The sequence below is a fragment of the Lonchura striata genome, chromosome 9 (genome assembly GCF_046129695.1).
Source record: "Lonchura striata isolate bLonStr1 chromosome 9, bLonStr1.mat, whole genome shotgun sequence".
Classification (NCBI taxonomy): Eukaryota; Metazoa; Chordata; class Aves; order Passeriformes; family Estrildidae; genus Lonchura; species Lonchura striata.
In genome coordinates, this window is record NC_134611.1 from 5,208,339 (window position 1) to 5,230,579 (window position 22,241).

At 43.5% G+C, this 22,241-nt stretch overlaps 2 protein-coding genes across 4 annotated transcripts in view; one reads left to right on the top strand and one right to left on the bottom strand.

The window, feature by feature from the left end:
• MIER1 (MIER1 transcriptional regulator) overlaps positions 1-4,823 on the bottom strand; it is a 36,417-nt gene extending 31,594 nt beyond the window's left edge. The window contains exon 1 of one of the 3 annotated variants that reach the window (XM_021535584.2): positions 4,548-4,823. Coding sequence is in view for 1 of the 3 variants with exons in the window: in XM_021535583.2 (XP_021391258.1) it covers positions 3,558-3,566 (9 nt within the window). In the remaining 2 variants the exon portion in view is untranslated. The other 2 variants (XM_021535585.2, XM_021535583.2) reach the window with 2 other exon arrangements.
• Positions 4,824-5,003: 180 nt separating this feature from the next.
• On the top strand, positions 5,004-21,984 carry DNAI4 (dynein axonemal intermediate chain 4). Its single transcript, XM_077785535.1, has 16 exons — positions 5,004-5,039; positions 7,747-7,864; positions 9,985-10,058; positions 10,736-10,818; positions 10,962-11,109; positions 11,963-12,102; positions 12,763-12,921; positions 13,460-13,624; positions 14,276-14,484; positions 15,602-15,688; positions 16,709-16,860; positions 18,734-18,891; positions 19,036-19,157; positions 20,174-20,272; positions 20,653-20,879; positions 21,741-21,984. The coding sequence occupies exons 1-16, from the start codon at positions 5,017-5,019 to the stop codon at positions 21,982-21,984; spliced, it is 2,208 nt and encodes a 735-aa protein (XP_077641661.1). The 5' UTR covers positions 5,004-5,016.
• The last annotated feature ends 257 nt before the right edge of the window (positions 21,985-22,241 follow it).

The window sequence follows — 22,241 nt, forward strand, 5'->3', positions numbered from 1 at the left end:
TCTTCAGCTGAAAGAAGCAGAACATTAAGAAAAATGGAAATTTTCCCAGACAAGAGGAATTTATAGATGACTTCTTAAAGCACACCGTGTTAATAAACTGATTTTTTGGTTGAAAACAACAAAACTTTCAGAAACCTAAAAACGTTAAAGTGCACTCAAAGAGATTAGGTTGACACATTTATTTGTTCACTGACACCACAGGAGAGGTCCTGCTCCAACACAGCTCCTGCTTCTTCCCATACATTCCCAACACCATAAAATGCCAGCCCAGATTTTTAACCCCTCAGAAATTCACTCTGAGGAAGCAAAAAACTTTAAGTTCTTATTTCAGCAAGTGAGAAAATTGAGGAACCTCAGAGGTTCTGGTGAGAACCACAAGGAGCTGCTCAGCTGCCTGCTGGAGGTTTGGGAGAAAACAGGAATTATGTTCCAGCATCAGCCACGGGGAAGGGAATCACAGAATCCTGTAGGATGGAAAACATCTCCAAGCCATCCATTCCCAGCACTGCCAAGGCCACCTCATGTCCCCAAGTGCCACATCCACATGGATTTTAAATCCCTCCTGGCATGGGGACTCCATCCCTGCCCTGGGCAGCTGTGCCAGGGCTGGAGAAGTTTTCCAGGAAGGAATTTTCCCAAATATCCACCCTGAGCTGCCCTGGCCCAGCCTGGGGCCGTTCCCTCTCCTCCTGTCCCTGTTCCTGGAGCAGAGGGACACTCCCGGCTGTCCCCTCCTGGCAGGAGCTGTGAGAGCCACAAGGGCCCTGAGTCTCCTGGGGATCTGCTGGTCTCCAGGCTGGTCCTGCTGCCCCGTTCCAGCTCCAGCTCCTGTGGGATCTTTCCCTGCTTGCCCGGCAGGAAACTTTTAGGTTCTCAGCCAGAGGTGGATCAACTCATGGAAGCTCAGGGAGGTGACACAAAAGCAGCAGGAGGAACAGGATCTCCCCTTTCAGGACCTGTCAGACTCCCTCAGTCCAGAACTAAACCAGCCTGCAGTTAATTCCAAGCTATGCCAACCAAAAATCAGGGATATTTAGTCTCCAGTGCTCCCACCTCACCTCTGACCACACATGCCCACCCTCTTCCCCACACAGCAGCCCTGCTACTCCTCCTAATTCACTGAAGAACAACACAAAACCCAAACCCTCATCTTGTTCCCTTTAGTTTTGCATGCTCAGACTCCTGGCAAGTGATATCCTGCAGGAAGCTGACTGGTGCATCCCTTCATGGAACAAAAGGAACAGCAGGAATTGGGCACTTCTGGAAATTACAGCAGGTACTGAGCTGCCCCTGTTCAACACAAAAGTCTGACCCCAGCTCTTCCAGTTTTGGGATCAGAAGATCTCATTCTCTCACATTTCACTCCAACATTATAAAGGCTGAATTAACAAAACCCATTCTCTTTCAGCTGCTAATCAAGCTTTTCAGCCCCAACCTTTTCTTCTCAGGAGGCATTAAAATACTTATTTTGGAGGAAAATCTGTGTGTATCAGCATTCCCTCCACCAAAACCACTCTAAGCAGCTTAATGCAGAATACTGTAACAGGATCTTAAGATAGAGATATTTTCTTTCCAGTTTATGCCTGGAACAAACTTCTGACATGTTGGAATATGAGGAATCAGGCTAAAGTAAAAAGATCCCCAGCACAGGTTATTAATCCCAAATTTAATATATAGTCAAAATCTCTTTTTTTTTTTTTTTTTTTTTTTTTTCCCCTTTCTGTGTCCTGTGTTCAAATAGCTTCTGCAAAAGTGAAGCAGCACTTTTGGTGAATTTAGTTTCACTTTCTGGCCTCCAGCCCTGCCTTCTGAAGAGCCTTCCTGTGCAACCCAACAAGTTTCAGGGCTCCACTGGGCTTGGAGGGCTGTGCCTGTCGCTGATCCTCCACAACACAACGCTCCAGGGCTGTTCCTGAGGGCAGGATGAGCTCCTGGGCACCCCCTCAGAACAGTCAGCACCAGGTTTTCCAGCGGGACAGGAGGAGGGGAAAGAGGCACCATCAGTCTGCCACCTTCCCATCCATGTTTTGGTCATCTGCAGCTCCTCCAGGCTGGTGGCTGACACCAGGGCTACGAGGAAATGCCATGCTAAGGAGAATTCCCACTCTGTTCCCTACGTATTTCCTAAATTCATTAAATCCTGGGATGGTTTGGGCTGGAAGGAACCCTAAAGACCATCCTGTGCCAACTTTTTGCCAGGGGCAGGGACAAACTGAGCTGGGAACTGCATCCAGGACCTTAAATCAATTTTTAAATATTATTACTGTTTCTCCATGCAGATGCAACAGTTTCCTGGGGATGAACTCGAGGCGCAGCTGCTCCTGAACTCATCCACAGGTGGATCAAACCCTTCACCCCAAACAGGACGAGGAATTCACCTCCCAAAAAAGCCAAGATGAAACCTCTGAGTGTGCTACGAGGCTGCCACCCAGCAGAGGCCTCAGCCTCTGAACAACACCCACAAGGGCAAAGCCAGAGGTGCCCAGCCCCACATCCCTGGGATCTCCCTGCCCTGTGACAGAGAAACACCTGGACTGCCACAGGATATTCCCAAAAAAATGGACAAAAATGGACAAATTTGGGGTTACTTCCCGAAAAAATGGACAAAAACTCCAGCCCAATGTCCTGACGCCCACAGCAAAGGCTCCACTGTGTCTCCAGCTTTGTACAAGTGGGTTTCAAACCCACATTTTTTGGGATCTGTGATTCCCTCTGGAGATACAAAACTACCCAGGCAGGTTCTTAGAACTTCTAAGATTAGCTCAGGACGTGTTGTCTCAACAACAGGAAGACTGCTCCATTAATGGTTTGGGTTGGAAGGAAAAGTGAAAATGATTTAAGGGAAAACCCCCATGCATTCAGGAATTTCAAGGGGAGAAGCTTCGTCTGTAAAATCCGATCCTGACACTTCCAGCTTGCCCCGGGAGCAACACCTGTCCCACAAATTTTACTTTGCCAAAGCACACTTTTCAAATTTTAATTTCCAACGCATTTGTCAGTACTGTTGGAGCAGCAAACAACCTCGAGACTGGGAGCTGGGGATAATTCGAGGCAAACTTCATGGAATATCCATTCATCAGTCCCCATTCCCCTCCTGAACGGGAAAGAGCCGATCCTATAGGGACGGGCAAATCCAACCCCCACCAACCCAACCCTGCCATAAAGAGGATTTTTTTTCCATTTCCCCATTATTTCCCTATCATTATCATATTACATCCCGCAACCTAACTCCCATTATCCCCAGATAACCCCCCCAGTCCACGGGAATTCCACCAAAAAGCTCTCCCGGGCCACCTTTTAAGCAATTCCCCTTTGTTTTAACGATTACAAAAAAAAGACATTTAAAGGAAATAAAGCGGCGCTTTCGCGTCCGCGCCCCTATAAAAGCCGGGAGGCGCCGCGCTCGGTCCCGCCTGCTCCCCTCAGGGCCCTTCAGCCCCCGGGACGGCCCCTGAGGGGAGCGGGCGGGACCGCCCGGTGCCCGCGGGCCTCCGCTCCCCGCAACAAACTTGCGGCGCCGCGCAACAAGTTCCCGGGCGGGCGCCGGCCGCTCTCACCTCGGCCATGATCGCTGGTATTCCCGGGAAAGGGTCACATCGCCGGGGAGCGCCGCTGGGAGCGGCGGCGGCGGCGGGGACGGGACCGGGAGCGGCGGCGGGGCGGGAGGGGCGTGGCCACGTTACGCACGACGTCACCGCGCACCGCGGGAAGCGGGCAGGGCGCGCGCGGCGGCTGTCAGTCAAGGGGAGGCCACGCCCTCCGCGACTGTCAGTCAACGGGAGGACACGCCCCCTCGCGTGTTATAGAGCGCTGGTTCGACCTGTCAGTCAACGGGAGGACACGCCCCCTCGCGTGTTATATAGCGCCGGTTTAACCTGTCAGTCAGGGTAGAGGGCACGCCCCCTCCTGTCACTTGGCCGCGCCCTCGCCTGTCACTCCATGCACAGGCAAGGCCTCATCTGTCACTCAAAGTCTAAGGCCACCTCCTTACACGTCAATCAAAGCGCACACCGCTCCCCACCTGCCACTCAACGCCCAGGCCACGCCCCCTCGCCTGTCAGCGATGCCACGATCTCCGCCTGTCACTCAAACCGCAAGGCCACGCCCCCACCACTCCGAGGCGCTTCATGCCCATATATGTCATTCGGCGCAAGCCACGCCCCCCGCGTCACTCAACGAGCAAGCCACGCCCCCAGCTATCAATCAGGCGGAGGCCACGCCCCCTCCGCGCTCATTCCGCGCGCAGGCCACGCCCCGGCCGGTGCTGCGCTCCCGCTCGCCGCGGCCCCTCACGGCCCCCGCGGCATCGCCCCGCTGCCCCCTACACCGCCCGGCCCGGCCCCGCAGCATCGCCCCGCTCCGCGCTGCCGCTCCCCACACCCTCCGGCCCCGTACTCACGCGGGGATGTCTCCTCAACGGGGGCTCTTGCTGGGCGTGAGGCTCCCGGGTGACACCAGAGCAGCTCCCGGTTACACGCGCCCCCCGCAAAAGCGGCACGGAGATGCACAAGCAGCGGTAATTCACCGCGTCCTCCCTGCAGCCTCACCTGCGCGGCTCAGCGCCGTGCCGGGGCCGGCGCGGGGCAGCGCCCGGCGGGCATGGCGGCCGTGTCACGGCGAGGGCACCGCGGGACGCTGCTCCGCCGTGTGTCCCCGCGGAGCCCGCGGCTCACGCCCGCCCGGCGCCTCCGCCGAGCAGCCGCATCCCCAAGCCTCACACGGCGGGCGAAAGAACGGGCGGGCGCGCCTCTGCTGACTCAGGGGTGAAACCCCCCCGCGGCAGCGCCGAGCCGGCGGCGGGCGCGGGCAGCGCCGGTTCGCTGACACCGGGCGGAGGCGGGACCCGAACCCGCGGCGGGGGCGGGACCCGAACCGGCGCCGGGCACGGCCCGGGGCTGCGGCCGCCAGCACAGCGCGGCCCGCGCGCCGCGCCGCCACCAATCAGCGGCGCCTTTGCTGGCGGCCAATCCCCGCGGCGCGTCTTGCGCGGCGTCGTCATGGGAACCGTGCGACGCCATGCCGGGGCCGCGGCCTGCGCCGTGAGTGCGAGGGGGTTGGGCCTAAAGCCTCGAAATTGTGGAAATAAAACAGCTTTAAAGGCTTAAAAACGCCTGGAAATCAATGATAAATTATAGCACGGAACCAATTATAGTAGAGCATTAATTATAATTAATGAATGGGAAAAGTTCCTTTAGTATAAATGGATTACATCCCTTAAAGACTCAGTAATACATAGTAAATTGTAATATGTAACGTTATAGTCTGTAATGTTAAATTATATTTAATGGATTACATAGGCGGCCAAAATTCTGAATTATAAACTGTTTACATCCCTTAAAATAAAAGGCAGCATTAAATGAATTGTAATATGAAATAAATTATATTCTATAATAAGTCATAATAAATCAGTAGTAAAAGTCCTTTATTTAATTTAATGGTCAATACGTGATGAATTGTAATATGTAATAAATTATATTCTATAATAAATTATATTCTCTAATAAACTACATTCTACAATAAATTTCATTCTATAATAAATTACATTCTATAATAAATTTCATGCTATAATAAATTATAAGGCATAAGTAGTTGTAATAAATAAATTGTAAAAGCCCTATCTATAAATGGTCGAAATGCTTTACGATAATTGGTAATATGTAATTAATTATTGTGCACAATAAATTATAAAAAATGGCTGCACTCCTTTCTTATATATGGTTAAAATCCTTTGTAATAATTATTGATATATCATGAATTATAAATTATAATAAATTATAATCAATAAATGGCTTCAATCCCACAGTCTTGTACTATAAATGGTTGGCATCCCTTAAAATAATTGATAATACATAATAAATTATCATATGTAACAAATTACATTCTATAATGGATCATAATATAGAATAGTCTATGATAAATAAATTAATGTTAAACGAATTTTATTTATTATTATATTGATTGTGAAATCATTTACGTCCCTTAAAATAATGGTTAATATATAATAAATTATAATAATACTTTATTAGAAATGGTTTAAATACTTTTAAATAACTGGTAATGTTATAAATTGTAATAATAATTATTATAATTGTAATAAATGATAAAAGAAATAGTAGAGTCCTTTATTTTAAGAGATTGAAATCCCTTAAAATAATTGGTAATATATAATCAATTATAAAAATCCTTTATTATAAATAGTTAAAATCTGTTAAAATAATTGTAATAAATAATAAGTTATATAACAGATGATAAAAATCCTTTCTTATAAATTGTAAAAATTCTTTATAATAATTGGTATTTTATAATAAATTATAATATATTAGAAATTGTAAGAATCCTTTATTAGAAAGAGTTAAAAATTGTTAAAATCCTTTAAAATAATTGATAATAAATAACAAGTTATATAAGAAATGGTAAAAATCCTTTATTATAAGAGGTTCCAATCCGTTAAAACAATTGGCAATATATAATAAATTATAAATGGTTAAAAAATCTTTAAAATAATTGGTATTTTATAATGAATTATAATATATTAGAAATTGTAAGAATCCTTTCTTATAAATGGTAATAAATGGTTAAAATCCTTTAAAAGAATTGGTGATATATATTAATGTATTGATACTATTGATATATTACTATAATTAATATTATAAATATAAATATTGTAGTAATAATAATGTAATCAACATTAATATAATATATTATTATATGGGTAATATTAATATATTATATTCATATTATTAATGTATTATAATAAGTTATATAAGACATTGTAAAAATCCTTTATTATAAATGGTTGAAATAATTTATAAGAAATGGTAGTGTGTAATAAATGATAAAAGAAATAGTAAAATCCTTTAAGAGGTTGAAATCCCTTAAAATAATTGCTAATATATAATCAATTATAAGAATCGCTTATTATAAATGGTTAAAAATTGTTAAAATCCTTTAAAATAATTGGTAATTATAAGTAATTATTAAAAATATATAAGAAATTGTAAAAATATTTTATTATAAATGATTTAGATCCTCTAAAATATATAATAGATTATATATTACCAAATATATAAGAAATTATAAAAATCCTTTATTATAAATCAGATATTTATAATGGTAATAATTTGATATTTATAAATATAGATGTTACAATGTGGTGGTTTAGATCCTTAAAAATATTATAATAGATTATAATTCTATATTAAATATTGAAGAAATAGTAAATATCCTCTATTATAAATCGTTCAGATCCTTTATAGTGGTAATAATTTGATATTTATAAATATAAATGTTACCATGTGGTAGTTTAGATCCTTAAAAATATTTTAATAGATTATAGATTCTATATTAAATATTTAAGAAATAGTAAAAATCCTCTATTATAAATGCTTCAGATCCTTTATAATGGTAATAATTTGATATTTATAAATATAAATGTTACCATGTGGTGGTTTAGATTCTTAAAAATTATATATAATATATATAATATATTAAATATATATTATATATTATATAATTGTATATTATATAATTATATAATAGAATTATATTATTATATATTATATTATATTATATTATATTATATAATATTATATTATATTATATTATATTATACCTAATATTTAATTTCTAGTATATATTAAATATTGAAGAAATAATAAAAATCCTCTTTTATAAATGGTTCAGATCCTTTATAGTGGTAATAATTTGATATTTACAAATATAAATATTACAATGTGGTGATTCCAGGGCGGGGCCGGGAGCCACCAAAGCCCCGAGTTCCCGGAGAACTTCCACGGCTTCCTCAGTTTCCCAGGGAAAAGGCACCGGGAGCGGGGCCCCGGTGGGCAGCCAGGGAGCTCTGCAGGTGAGACGGTCCAGGAGCAGCCTGGGAAACTGGGAAGGGCTGGAGAGCCCTGGAATGGCTGGGAAAGGTGGGAAGAGCTGGAATGGCTGGGTTGGGAATGGTAGGAAGAGCTGGAATGGTTGGGTTGGGAAAGTTGGGAAGAGCTGGAATGGTTGGGTTGGGAAAGGTGGGAGAGCTGGAGAGCCCTGGAATGGCTGGGATGGGAAAGGTGGGAGAGCTGGAGAGCCCTGGAATGGCTGGGTTGGGAAAGGTGGGAAGAGCTGGAATGGCTGGGTTGGGAAAGTTGGGAAGAGCTGGAATGGTTGGGTTGGGAAAGGTGGGAGAGCTGGAGAGCCCTGGAATGGCTGGGATGGGAAAGGTGGGAAGTCTGGAATGGCTGGGTTCGGAAAAGTGGGAAGAGCTGGGAATCCATCTGTGGGTAGGCCTGGAATGGTTGGGTTGGGAAAGGTGGGAAGAGCTGGAATGGTTGGGTTGGGAATGGTGGGAAGAGCTGGAATGGCTGGGTTGGGAAAGGTGGGAAGAGCTGGAATGGCTGGGTTGGGAATGGTGGGAAGAGCTGGAATGGCTGGGATGGGAAAGGTGGGAAGAGCTGGAATGGCTGGGTTGGGAATGGTGGGAAGAGCTGGAATGGCTGGGATGGGAAAGGTGGGAGAGCTGGAGAGCCCTGGAATGGCTGGGTTGGGAAAGGTGGGAAGTCTGGAATGGCTGGGTTCGGAAAAGTGGGAAGAGCTGGGAATCCATCTGTGGGTAGGCCTGGAATGGTTGGGTTGGGAAAGGTGGGAAGAGCTGGAATGGTTGGGTTGGGAATGGTGGGAAGTCTGGAATAGCTGGGTTGGGAAGAGCTGGGAATCCATCTGTGGGTAGGCCTGGAATGGTTGGGTTGGGAAAGGTGGGAAAAGCCCAAAATCCACCTGTGGGAAGAACCATGGAGCCCTGGAATGGTTGGGATGGGCACATTTAGGAAAGGTGGGAAGAGCCCCAGATCCACCTGTGGGAAGTCCTGGAATGGTTGGGTTGGACATCCTTGGGAAAAGTGGGGAAAAGCCCAAAATCCACCTGTGGAAAGAACCATGGAGCCCTGGAATGGTTGGGATGGGCACATTTGGGAAAGGTTCCAAATCCATCTGAGGAAGAACCAAAAAGCCCTGGAATAGCTGGGTTGGGAAAAGTGGGAAGAGCCCCAAATCCATCTGTGGGAAGAACTATGGAGCCTGGAATATTTGGGTTGGGCACCCTTGGAAAAAGTGGGAAAAGCTCAAAATCTGCTTGCAAGGTAGGATCTTAGAAACCTGGAATGGTGGAAAGGTGGGAAGAGCCCCAAATCCTCCTGTGGGAAGCCTGGAATGGTTGGGTTGGGAAAGGTGGGAAGAGCTGGAATGGCTGGGTTGGGCATCCTTGGGAAAAGTGGGAAAAGCCCAAAATCCACTCGCAGGTAGGATCTCAGAAACCCTGGAATGGTTGGGTTGGGAAAGGTGGGAAGAACCACGAAGCCTTGGACTGGTTGGATTGGGCATATTTGGGAAAAGTGGGAAAAGCCCCAAATCCACCTGTGGGAAGGACCTTGGAGCCTGGAATGGTTGGGTTGCACCTCCAAGCCCATCCCATTCCCAAGGGCAGGCAGCTCCCACCATCCCAGGCTGCTCCAGGCTGGCCTTGGGCACTGGCAGGGATGGGGCAGCCCCAGCCTGACAATAATTAACATTTCTAATAATTAACATTTCTAATAATTAACATTTCTAATCTGAGATTTGTTGCTGGAGCAGCTCCTGTCTCCACCCAAAATCCAGAATATTCCCCCAAGGTAACCTGGGAATCAGGGAAGCACCTGAGCGCCCTTCTTGCACTAAAATATTCCCAACATTAAAAATGTTTAATTACTCACCTGATTCGTTTGGCTGCTCTGTTAATTGGAGGGAATGGATCAGGATCAATAGCTCACCTTGGAGAAGGCACAGGGAGGAGCAGAGCTGGGTGTGACAGTGACAGGAATGTGGCTTTTCCCAAAGAATCCCAAAAAACTGGGGCTGATCCTGCAGGAAAGCAAACCCCTTCCAAGTGCCCTCCCTAATCTTGGCTGGGAACAAAGGGAAATGATCCTGATTATTTCAATTTTTCTCCAGGTTTTTGATGATGAAGGGAAGAATGTGACACCCCGTCCCCTCTTCCAGCCAGACCCAAACGCTGCTGTACCCAGGCAAGAGAAGTTTTATTTTAAAAAATAAAGCATTATAAGTACTTTATAAAAAGTAAATTACGTATTTTGTAATATTTCATCTTTTTAGTGGTATTTAGTAAGTGCAGACAACCTTTTATGCAAAGTAATAAAACATTACAAATATCTGTTCAACTACCAAAATAAAATTTCTCTGCTTTAATAATATTTAAGCAAGTTACCTGTCTGTGATTGTGTGCATCCACCTCTAAAAGTGGTCTTAAAAAAAAAAATAGGAGTTAAAACTCCTAAATTTTGTTTCACTACACTTTCATTTACAAACATCCAGCATGGAGGGGAAAAAACAAAGCAAAAGACTTTGGGCTGACAAACTCAATTAAGTCATGCAGAGAAGGGAAATAATTACTGGTGTTTGAAATGGAAAATCCTGAGCCAGAGCATGATCAAAATGCTGTAAGGAATAATTGTAGTTATTTACAATTTATAGTTGCAATTGCAAACACTGATTTCTGAGATGAAGATTGCTTTTTTTTGCCATGTTTCTCAGGCTGGCTGTTCCAAAGGACAATCCCAGGGCTTGGGATGTCAACCAGGAGCAATATACTTTAAAAAATGACATAAAAATACAAAGTACCTCCAGAAAATGAACACTTTTTTTGGTTTTTGAGACAATTTCTGCTTGTTTCTTGCCCCTGAAGGACACAGGGAAGCAACACATCAACAACCAAGCCTGGCTTAGATGAGACAGAACCTCAACAAGACGCAGCTTTGATGTTGTCTGGTAAAAACCACAGCCAATAATTAGAGATTTCCCATCTCCCATTCCGTCTTGTGGGATCAGCCAGCCCAGGGCTATCCACAAGGAATTTTCCCGTGGGTTTGGAGCAGCAGAGGTGCTGTCTGTTGGTTGTGCTTCGTCCCCAGCCGTGCAGGAGGAGGGACAGGCAGCCCTGCGGGAGGCAGAGCTGGAGCAGAGGGTGGAGATGGTCCTGTCGGAGTCGGGAACGCTCTGGATGCTGCACCTGCCAACGGCCCTGCTGTCCACCGAGGCGGAGGAGGCTCCGAGGGTCCTGTGGGTCACAAACTTATTTCAATATTTGCAACAAGCAGTATCTGTGGTGTTAAAGTATCTTGGCTGTAAATATATTGTTCATATATATAATATATTTATATATAAATATAGAATATTTATATATAAAATATATTTTTATATGTAAAAATGTTATTAGTATATTTACATTATTCAATATTATATGGTATTATACCATATTATACCATATTATATTATATTCTATAATATTATATTCTATTATATTCTATAATATTATATTCTATTATATTCTATAATATTATACCATGTTATATTATATTATATTATACCATATTATATTATATTATATTATATTATATTATATTATATTATATTATATACCATATGATATGATATGTAAATATTTTATTATGTCTACATTGTATTATATTATATATTTTTCTATTATATCATATTGGTATATATTGCATTATATAGTATATATACTATATATACTATATATATTATATATATTATGATTTTATATTATTTTATATTATTATTATGGTATATATACTATACATACACACTATATATTATATTTTTATATATTATATTATATATATAATATTATACAATATAAATTTAATATTTATAGTGTATATATATGTGTATATATACACATATGTATATATGTGTATATGTGTGTATATATATTTATTTATTTATTTAAATGTATGTATGTATGTATGTATGTATATATACAAAATATCCAAAAAGCAGGACATTGAAGACATGGGAAAGCCTCTCCTGATCAGCTCCTTGTCAAAGACATGGAGGATTCCAGGCAGATTTTCCCAGGGAGTCACCAGCCAGCGTTTCCTTTGTTTTCCAGAGAAAGGAATAAGATTTATGCAGAGATTTGCGAGGCTAAAATCGGCAGTGAGTACTTTGAAGAAAAAATAGTGCAAACCATCTCTGGGGCTGCCAAAAGCAAGGAAGTGCAGTGTGAGACCATCACTGTGGCAGAGAAAGGTAAACCTGACAAAAGGGATTTTTCACTCCCACCTCCAGAGCTCTGAGTGCAGGCAGGACAGTGTGGGCTGTGCTGGCCTTTTCTGCCCTTCCCAAATCTTGAATTTAGTGCTGGAACACTGGATCCATTGCAATAAAATTGGTATTAACACCGCCAGGGAACGTTATTGTTGTGTGTAAGAGGCCAAAAAAAATATGGGGAATGCTGTTCCACTTTCCCTTTGTGTTAGTGTATGGAAAATGAGGGAATTAAGCCCAAAAGTAGATAATAATCTGTTTTGAAAAGCTATTTGCCACTTTTTTTGTGGCGTCAGCAGGGCTCATTCCAGCCCCTGAGCACATCAAGGCAAGTTTTGGATGGGACCTGACCCTGCTCAAGGGGAGCCACCCCAAAAAAACCCTGATGGAGCTGCAGCAGTAACACAAGAGGAGGAACTTTAAAGTTATCTGCTTTCATGATTCTTATTAAGCACAGGCAGCCTTTTCTGTAAATTCGTAAAAGATGGCAATGAAAAGATGAAATCAAAACATTAAATGAGAAATAATCAGTTCAAATATCAAGACCTTTGGAAGCAGAGGTGGTTCCACAGCCCAGCCCAGCAGCTCCCTGCATTCATGTACCAAAAGAAGAGCCCTGTGTGACAGGAAATTCATTCCCAGGGGTGATGGTGACTCCGTGGGATTTGGAGAGTTCACAGCCTGCCTCAGGAGCAGAACCTGCAGAGACAGAAGAACCCGAAAGCCCAAAAGCAGAGAAAAGCAGAAAGTCTCCCACAGCTGAAGAGCACGCTCAGGCTGTGGCTGTCCCTTCTGCCACAGGTAACATTTCCCATTTCTGCCCTGTTCTCATCCTCCTGAACCAGGCACATCCCTGGGATATGTGGGGAAAACTTCCTGGAAAACTCTGCCTGCAACCTGCAAGAGAGTTTGCTAAAGAATCTTGAATAGGGCTGCACTTCTCTGCACACTGCCTTCAGAAATCACCTTAAATAAAGATAAATACTCAGGGACAAGGTTTGCTTTAAAAAGGAGAAGCAAAATAGCATTTGTGAAACTTCCAGAAGTATCTGAAAAAGATAAGGAAATTATAATAAGAAAAGATGATAACAGGATAAAAGTATAAGAAAAGAAAATTACAGGAAGAAAAAATTCACAGTGAAAGTTTTTTTTTTAATTCTCTGCTCTTTGCAGGTGGAGGAAAATTCTTTCACCTTGATCCTTCTGTGTGAAGTTTTATCATGTTCAAAGCATTTATCTCTTCTCAGGCAGTATAGGGGACTCCATGATCCTGGTGGATCCATTCCAGCTTGGAATATCCCACAATTCTGAAATTCAGCTTCTTCCATCTCCATTGCAGAGAGTGCTGCTGCTGCCAGGAGCCACGAGGAGCAGGAATGCCAGCCAGGAGCAATCCTAACCTCAGCAAAGCTGCAGCAGGATTTAGTTGTCATGGAGAGGATTCTCATGGAGAACATTTTCCAACCCAAACTCGCAGTTTATCGGCAGATTCCTGTCCTCATAGGTTTGTTCCTTGCTCAGTACCCTCTTCCCAGCCAGAAATTCCCAATTTTCCACAGAAATCCCTCACTTTTGCCTGGGTAGCTCAACCCACCTGCAGCAGACCTGGCTCACTCCAGCCCAATCCAGCTGTCTGCTCTGTCCCCAGCCAATTTTAGTCACATTTTAAGAAGTTAGGATGTCTTAATTCCTCAAATATTCACTTCTTTTTTTTTTTTTTTTTTTACCCTGCAAAATATTTGCTGAAAGGGCAAAGTTTTCTTCTGGTATGAATAATTAGGGTGAGATATAACCTATGATAATACAGTTTATATAATATAGGTTATATATAATAATATGGGTTATATATAATAATATAGGTTATATACAATAATATAGGTTGCCTAATATAGATTATGTATAATAATATAGGCTATATATAATGATATAGGTTACCTAATATAGGTTATATATAATAATATAGGTTATATATAATAATATGGGTTATATATAATAATATAGGTTACCTAATATAGGTTATAGATAATAATATGGGTTACATACAATAATATATATTATATAATATAGGTTAGATTTAGATTTATATTTATATAATGATACCTATAATTAGGTAAGTGAAATATGTCCACTCACATTCTGCATCTGTACATTTTAGAACCTGTTGTTACCTTGGACACCGAGGTGGAAGAAGATGAAGATGAGGAGGATGAGGATGAGGAGGAGGAGAAGCAGGAGGAAGGAGCAGAGCCAGCTCAGAGCCCAGCAGAGGGGGCAGGCCCCAGGCTGGAGCAGCTCTGGTCCTACCAGTGTGATTTAACCTGGGCTCACAGCGTGAGCAGCATGGCTTGGAACAAGGTGAACCCTGTGAGTCCACAAAGCATTCCTGAGCTGGCCACAGACTGGGACCAGTTTACTGCTGGTGAAAATAAGCTCCTGATCCGGGGCTGCATCTCAAAGATGGATCCAGTCCCTCACTCTTGCTGCTTTGATCTAGTGCTTTCCCTGCACCTGGATCAGCATAGCTTTAATTGGCCCAGGATTTCATTAATTGCTCCAGTTTACCCCGAGCAGCAGTGTTCATAGACTTGGTCTGCTCTAAAATTGAAATTTAACCCCTGCTGCTGAACTTTGTTATCATTGATGGAGTTTATTTGTGGTAGTTTAGACACCACATCTTTCTCTCCAGCAGGAGAGAAAGTAAAAGCTTTCAGCTTCTCATCTAACCAGCCCTCATCTTCGCAGCAGTGAATGAGAAGAGGGTGGAGGTTTGGGATCTGATTTTTTTTTCTCCCAAAAAAAGCAGAATTCCTCAAACTTTAAGGATAAAATGCACAATAACAGCACAGAAGGCAAAGCTCCCTAAAACTGGTCATGTAAAGCTCAGTTTTCCCAACAGAAGTGACTTATTAAACAAAAATAATTAATGGAAAAGAGGTAAACAGCAGCTGAGGATGAGAAACAGAAACCCAGCGAGGGGAAAAAAAAGAAAAAAAAAGAGAGGAAATAAAGACCATTTAATGCTTTTAGTGCACCAAATGTCCAGATATTAAAAAGTTAGACACATTTAGAGATTTCAGTCTTAGAATACATGGCAAACAATCAGCTACTTTTAAAATGCACAAACTACTTGGTATATAACTCTCAAACTACTTGTTGAGTGCAAGAAAAGAAAAATTACTGGAGCTGGAGGCTAAAGGTTGTTGGTTTTTACTTCTGCCTGTGGAAAGGAATGAAGGGAATTCCCTGGACTGTGGAAAGCTAAAAGCCAGGAGTTTGAGGTGCTCTCTGAAGCTCCTTTTGCACCTAACCCTGTGAGGGGAAAATTAGAAGTACTCCATTAAATAATGCACATTAAAATATGATTATAGAACAAAGTATCTCCTGCATAGTAGAGAAATTTTGTTATTCCAGACTTTGCCTTGACACAAAGGTGCCTTTGGAAATGTCCTGCTGAGCTCTTGCTGTTGCTGTGTGCTTGCAGGATCTCTTGGCAGTTGGTTACAGGGAGTTTGTTTCTCGGGATCAGAAGAAAGGCCTGGCTTGCTGTTGGTCACTGAAGAACCCCATGGTAACGAGCCCTTTTGTTTGCTTTTCCTGCAATCTGCTTTTCTCTGGACAATTTCTGCTTTATTTCCCTTTTAGCTACAATTATTTACTCTTAACTTCTCGCAACGCTGTCAATAAAAGAGGAGATTTTATAGCTGTAATATTTACACCTCTGCAGATCAATCTGAAAAGGGATCCTTTTAAAAGCAGCCATTAAAAACAATATTTGGAAATCTCAGTTACAAAGGGTGCCAGTAAAAAAAATCTGATTGCTATGAATTACAACATTCCAGTTTGATTTCTGCTACAAACTTCTCTTGGCCAAAACTGCATTAAACTAATTTAAACCAGGCAGAGTCAAATCTTTGATGCATCATTAGAACACCAAATATTCTAATGATTCTCTGCTGTCACCACAGATACTCTTATATATTTGGTTTGGAGTAGCTTCACCTAACTTATTTCCAGTGTCATATTTCCACCCAATCTTTATCTTTATAACAGTTGTAGCAAGTAATACATGGTGCCAATCAGAACATAGAATCATTTCTGGTCCCTGTGGCTGTCGAGGCAGGATGGGAATGAGGAGACTCTGATCAGAAGGCTGTGAGAGTAAAACTCTGGTTTATTCAAAATACACTGCTCTTTTATACAGAGCTTCGTGAGGACCAATTCCTGAGAGTAAAATTCCCATTTATTCAAAATACACTGCTCTTTTATACAGAGCTTCGTGAGGACCAACTCCATTGGTCCTGAAGTGAAAACAACTCAACCATTGGTGTACAGTGCGTGATGCACAGCGATAAAACTCAACTATAAACAAGGAACAACAAGGAGATAAAGAATTATTTACATTCTTCTCCAGCTCTTTCCCAGGTTTCTGCCTGTCTAGAAACTCTCAGTCTCTTTCTTTGACTGAATCTCAGACCCACACTGTGGCCACCATCACTCGAGCTTTCCAGCAGACGCCGAGTGCCCAGCGCCAAGACCGAGGTAAATGATCACCCGGCTGAGAACTCTGCTGTTCCTCTCTCCTGGGCAGTGGCCAGAGCGCGTTTTCCGCTGCGAGCACGGCGTCACCGCTGTGGATTTCTCCCTGGCCAGCCCAAACCTGCTGGCAGTGGGCACGGCTGATGGGCGCGTGGCCATCTACGACGTGCGGAGCCGCGGGGACGCCGCGCTGCTGGACAGCAGGTCAGGCTGCAGCTCACCTCCTCCAGCCCTGAGCCCACAGGCTTGGGAAGGGCCAGCCTTTCCCTCAGCCTCTCAGGAGCTGCAGCTCCTTACCCCCACCTACCTTTGATATTCCGTGTCCTACCTGGGGCATCCCAGCCCTGCGACGTAAATCCTTGCGGGACACCAGTGGTAGGCTTGCTCTCTGATCCCTTGTCTTAGTTTGAAAAGACAGGAGTCTGTGAAGGATGCCAAGAGCCTCCTGTGAAATGTGTGAAAAATGCACATTTTATCATTGGCTTTTCGCAAATGTTACAGTGAATATTATATGTGTGATGTTAGAAAGTTATGCTGTATTAATTCTCTTACATAGTGTGTTAAATGTAGTTTTAGGTTCCAACATGTTAAAATAGAGACTATGTATGTGGGGAAAGTTTGGGGTTTTTTTAAGAATGAAATACTCACTTCGAGGAGAACCTGAATCTTCCAAAGGAGAGGAATTTATGGCTTTTTATCAGAAGAAGCTAATTTCTTCAGGCCTTGCTCAGACTCGAAGACACCAGGGGATTAAAGGAAACAGTTAATGTACAACAGAGTTTCTTGTTTAGAATAAAATATATACATAACCATGAAGGATGTATAAATATACAACAAGTGTATTGGTTTAAGGTGATTCCTTTGTTCACAAGGGATGCTTTTCGTGACTTAGTGTCCAAGAGCATCCAGACGTCCGTAATTCCTTGCTTTTTATTATCTTGCAATTGTCCTAACTCTAAACTTTATTACTCTAATTGTATTACTATTTTTATAACAATTTTATTATTATTAAACTTTTAAAATTTTTAAAAATCAAGTGATTAGCTCTTAACAAAGTTTTTCACAAATGGAAAAGGTAAACCTCTTCCCTCCGAATTACTACAATTTCAAAATTAAAAGGCTCTCAGGCAAAGAGATGGGAATGGGAATAACAGTTCTTTACTAGAAAAAAAAAAACCTAAATAAAAATAATAATAAAATTGTAATTAGTATAAACAAAAATAGAGTCAGAAACCTGATACCCTGAGGAGTCAGGGTGTTGGGAACAGTCCAGTGAAATGGTGGCTGCTCCTCCTGGAGGGGCAGATGGAATGCTGCTGGAGCAGGGATCTGGAGCAGGGTGGAGTTTTCTCTGAAGCTCTGGGGATGGAGTAGATGGGCCTGGTCTTCCTCTGGGGATCCAGCAGAGAAGAAGCTGCTCCTCTGGGAATCCAGCAAAGGGCTGCTCTGGTGTCCCAAAAATGCTGATTTTATGCAGGTCGGGATGCTTGGCTCCTCCCTCTGGGCAGAGCATCTCACCATGGGCTGATGGAACTTTCCCAGCCATGCAGGGAGTCATTAATGGCCATTAACAGAAGACACTGTTCTTGGAGAGAAGAAAACTGCCCCACCTCCAACAGATGGCAAATAGAATACATGCTGATCTTACAAGCCAGGACATCCCTCTTGCTAAAACTGGAGAGAATATCAGCAAAAGTAGGGGTTGAGCAGGAATTAAGAAGAAAATGAGAGAGGGGATGGGTGGGCGATGAGGAGGGCACCTGCCCTAAGGGCAGCTCCCCAGGTCTCTCCTGCAAGGTGCAGACTGATTTCATGGTGCAAGCACATAAGCAGTGCCCTGAAACTAATTATCAAACATGTTGAATAAGGAAACATTCTCCTGGAGAAAACAACCAATGTTCAGACCGTTTTTTAAAAAGAAAAGCTAAACATTTCTTATATAAACATTTTAAAAAAAAAGCTAAGCATTTCTGTTATAAGAGTTAACAGTCATTACAAAGTGGAAGCTTAATTATTTTTGTTTGTTGTCTTATCTTTTCTCATCTCTGATTTACCACGTGTATCTTTTTTGTCCCAGTGCATCCCTAAACAAACACAAAGGTCCTGTGTGGCAGCTGAGGTGGGTGGAACAGGACAGAGGTGCAGCAGCAGGTGACAAAGGAGAGAGACTGATGTGCATCTCAGGAGATGGGAGAGTGACCCAGTGGTTCATTCAGCAGAGGCTGGATTGCTCTGGTGAGCACCTGAAACTGCTCCCTTTGACTCCAGCTGACATCCTTTACACCAGCAACCCCACAAAACCTTTCAGAGCTGCTGGGCACCCCAAAGCAGCACGAGTTCCTCAGTCCTGTTTGACAAAACCTCCTGCTCTTTGCACAGATGTGATGAAAATCAAGCGAACGGAAAGTGGGAAGAAAAAATTACCAGGTGAGAGAGAAAGGAAGAGTGAAGGTCCCATATCACAACAGGCAGCTGGCCTGTGCTTCGACTTCCACCCAGAGGTAGGCTCAGAAAGCCCATCCTGGCTGGAGCATTAGCCAGGAAAACTCTGCAGCAGAGGTGGGATGCTCAGCTGGAGCTGCTTTAATTGGAGCTAGCCAGGGCCTTGGTGCTGCTATTTAAAGCATGTCTATTTTGAAATAAATTGCTTTCTGACAACTAAGATTTACCCCAAATGGGTGAAATGATAAAACAATGATGTCCTGATGCTTAGAGAGGCTGCCTGGACCAGAGGCTAGGCAGTGTTAAAGGAATACTTATTTATTAAAGGGATTTTATTAAAGGCCCTTCAAAGTCTACGCCTTGGGCAGTGCAAGAGCCTGGCCAAGGCTCTACACCAAGATGGACTCTGAGTCAGGAGTTTCATACTTTTATAAGTTTTGGTCCATTTATTTGGGTTAATTGTTCAATTCCAGCTCCAGGTGATGCAGCCCCACCCTCCCAGTCTGCTCTCCTCCATTCCCTGCTGTTTGCACTTTTTGGGCCTGAAGCTGCAGTGGTCTCCTTGGCTCTGGGCTAGAAAAGGATTATTCTGTCTGACTGAACTGCTAACACTTTATATGAAGCTCAGAGTTATAAACCAATGCAGTGCAGAGTCTGGAAAATAGGAAAGCTCAAACTTCAGGCATCACTCCCAGCCACGTTACTCACATTTCCTTGGGCAGGCCTCGGGGCAATTCCCCTCTGTGTGATGGCCAAGGCTGGCAGAATTTGTCCAACACCTCCCACTCAGCTCAGCTGAGCTTCTCTTCATCCAGCTGAGCCCTTCCTCCACCAAGCTCGTGAAAAAATTCTTTCATTTTCCACATGGATTGCTGAAAATCCAAGATTTTCAGGAGTCAAACCCCGGCACGTTGCGCATTGTTGGAGAATGCACTCAGCAAATGTTCAACGTTGTGGTTCCACTTTCCCACCACTCACAGGAGCTCCTCCTTGGAGCTGAACTCCTCCAGCCCTGGAGGATTTCTGCAGGAGTGATAAATTCATCCAGCCCAGGCTACTTTTCCCTTTCTTTCAGGATTCTGATGTTTTTCTTGCTGGGACAGAAGAGGGCCACATCTACTGCTGCTCTTGCTCAGGCAAGGAGCAGATTCTGGGGACATACAGAGGCCATAAGGTGAGTGACACTGTGAACAAGGACAGCAGGAACTGCTCATCTCAGAAATGTAATCTTTGCTTATATTTACTGAACACCTGCAATAAAAGAAACCTAAACTACTTCTCTTATATTAGGAATTAATTCCCATAGCATAAAGCATCACAGTCTTACAGGATTACTTTCTATGCTGTCAGGATTTTTTCAAGTAATTTATTAAAACTGGTACTAGAAACTGTTTTAAATCTTTAACTCTGGCTTTATATTAAGACAGCAATCAGAAATCTGATTGTCCTGTAGAGTTAAATAGCCTCACCTGTGGGAGAAAGGTTGGGTAGCTCTAGAAGAGATTCTGTAGCTCTGCAGCAGCACCAAGTTCTGTTTTGTTTCTCTCCACACAGGGCCCCGTGTACAAAGTTGCCTGGAATCCCTCGAGCACAGACGTGTTCCTGAGCTGCTCTGCAGACTGGAGCATCCTTTTGTGGCACAAGGATTCCCACAGGCCCCTGCTAACCTTCACTTCTGTCACAGCTTTTGTTCACGACATCAAGTGGGCTCCACAATCTGCCCTGGTCTTCGCAGCAGTGAATGAGGAGAGGGTGGAGATTTGGGATCTGAGTGTCAGCATGTGAGTAGGACTCTTCTCAAGGAAGACTCTGAAATATAATTGTCACATTAATTACCTCACCTGTGTTTTTATCAGATTGTTACAGCACCACATTGGCTAACTCAAACTGTTGCATTTTGAAATATTCGTCACAGTCTCAAGCTACGGCAGGGAAGGTTTAGGTTGGATATTAGGAAACAATTTTTCACTGAAAGAATAATAAAATACTGGAATTGTGTTCTTAGGGAGGAGGTGGAATCACCGTCTCTGGATGTGTTTAAAAAAAGACTGGACTTGGCACTTGGTGCTATAGTTTAATTGTGGTGTCAGGGCATGGGTTGGACTTGATGATCTCAGAGGTCTCTTCCAACCTCGTTATTCTGTGATTCTGTTGTGTAAAAGCAGATGGTGCTCACCAGAGATTTGGGGTGAAAAGAGAAGGAGCTGGGTGCCTCATGGAGCTGATAAAGTGTAAATCTGCCCTTTTTCTGCAGAAATTGTGGCAGAGTTAGAAGGAATAAAACCAAACCTGAGCAACTTTGGTAAAGATTGGATGGTCTGAAGTTGAGATGACATTTACCTGTGACCTTGTCCAGCTGCTCTGGGTTTTGTGTTACTGGCACTGTGAAGCCCTGGTGGATCCAGAGCCCTGCCACATCCTGCAAATTATTCATCTGACAAAAATATTAACCAGCACTTTCCAGGTCAGGACAAGATTTTAGGCAAGCAGATTATCTTAGTTAACAGCAGCTGGGATTCTTCTCCTGGCAGAGCCCAAACCAAGCGCTGCCTCACTTCCCAATTCCTGAGCTAACCTAGAAAATGAACTGTGCAGCCTTTCAGCTGATAAATGCATGGAACCCATGAACTCTTGGCTTGCAGCTTCCAGCCCGTGCTCTCCTGTGCTGCCAGCCCTGAAGGGAAGCTCAGCTGCCTCCTGTTTGCCAGGAACGCCGAGTGCCTGCTGCTGGGGGACAGCCGTGGCCAGGTGGGGGTGTGGCAGCTGCACAGCCTGGCTGTCCCCAACGCCCAGCAGGTAGGGCTGTGCTCAGGGGGCAAGGCAATCCTGGGAAACACCCACCCAGGTGTCAGAATCTGTGATATTGAAATGATTCTGAGATGGTAAAAGTCTCTGTGTGTCAGCCCCCTGCCAAAGCAGAAGCCATAATTGGTCTGTGCTGGTTTCCAGGTTGTTTATTCTGTTTATCTCTCACATGTTCTGCTGCCCTGCCCAGCTCTGTCCTGCAGGGCAGCGTGTGGGGCTCTGCCCTCAGTGGGATGTGACAAACATTAAATACCAGAAACTCCCTGGGCTGCATTTACAATAACGTGCCAATATCTGTCACCTACGTTGGACAGTGTGTCCCCAGCCTGAACCAACAG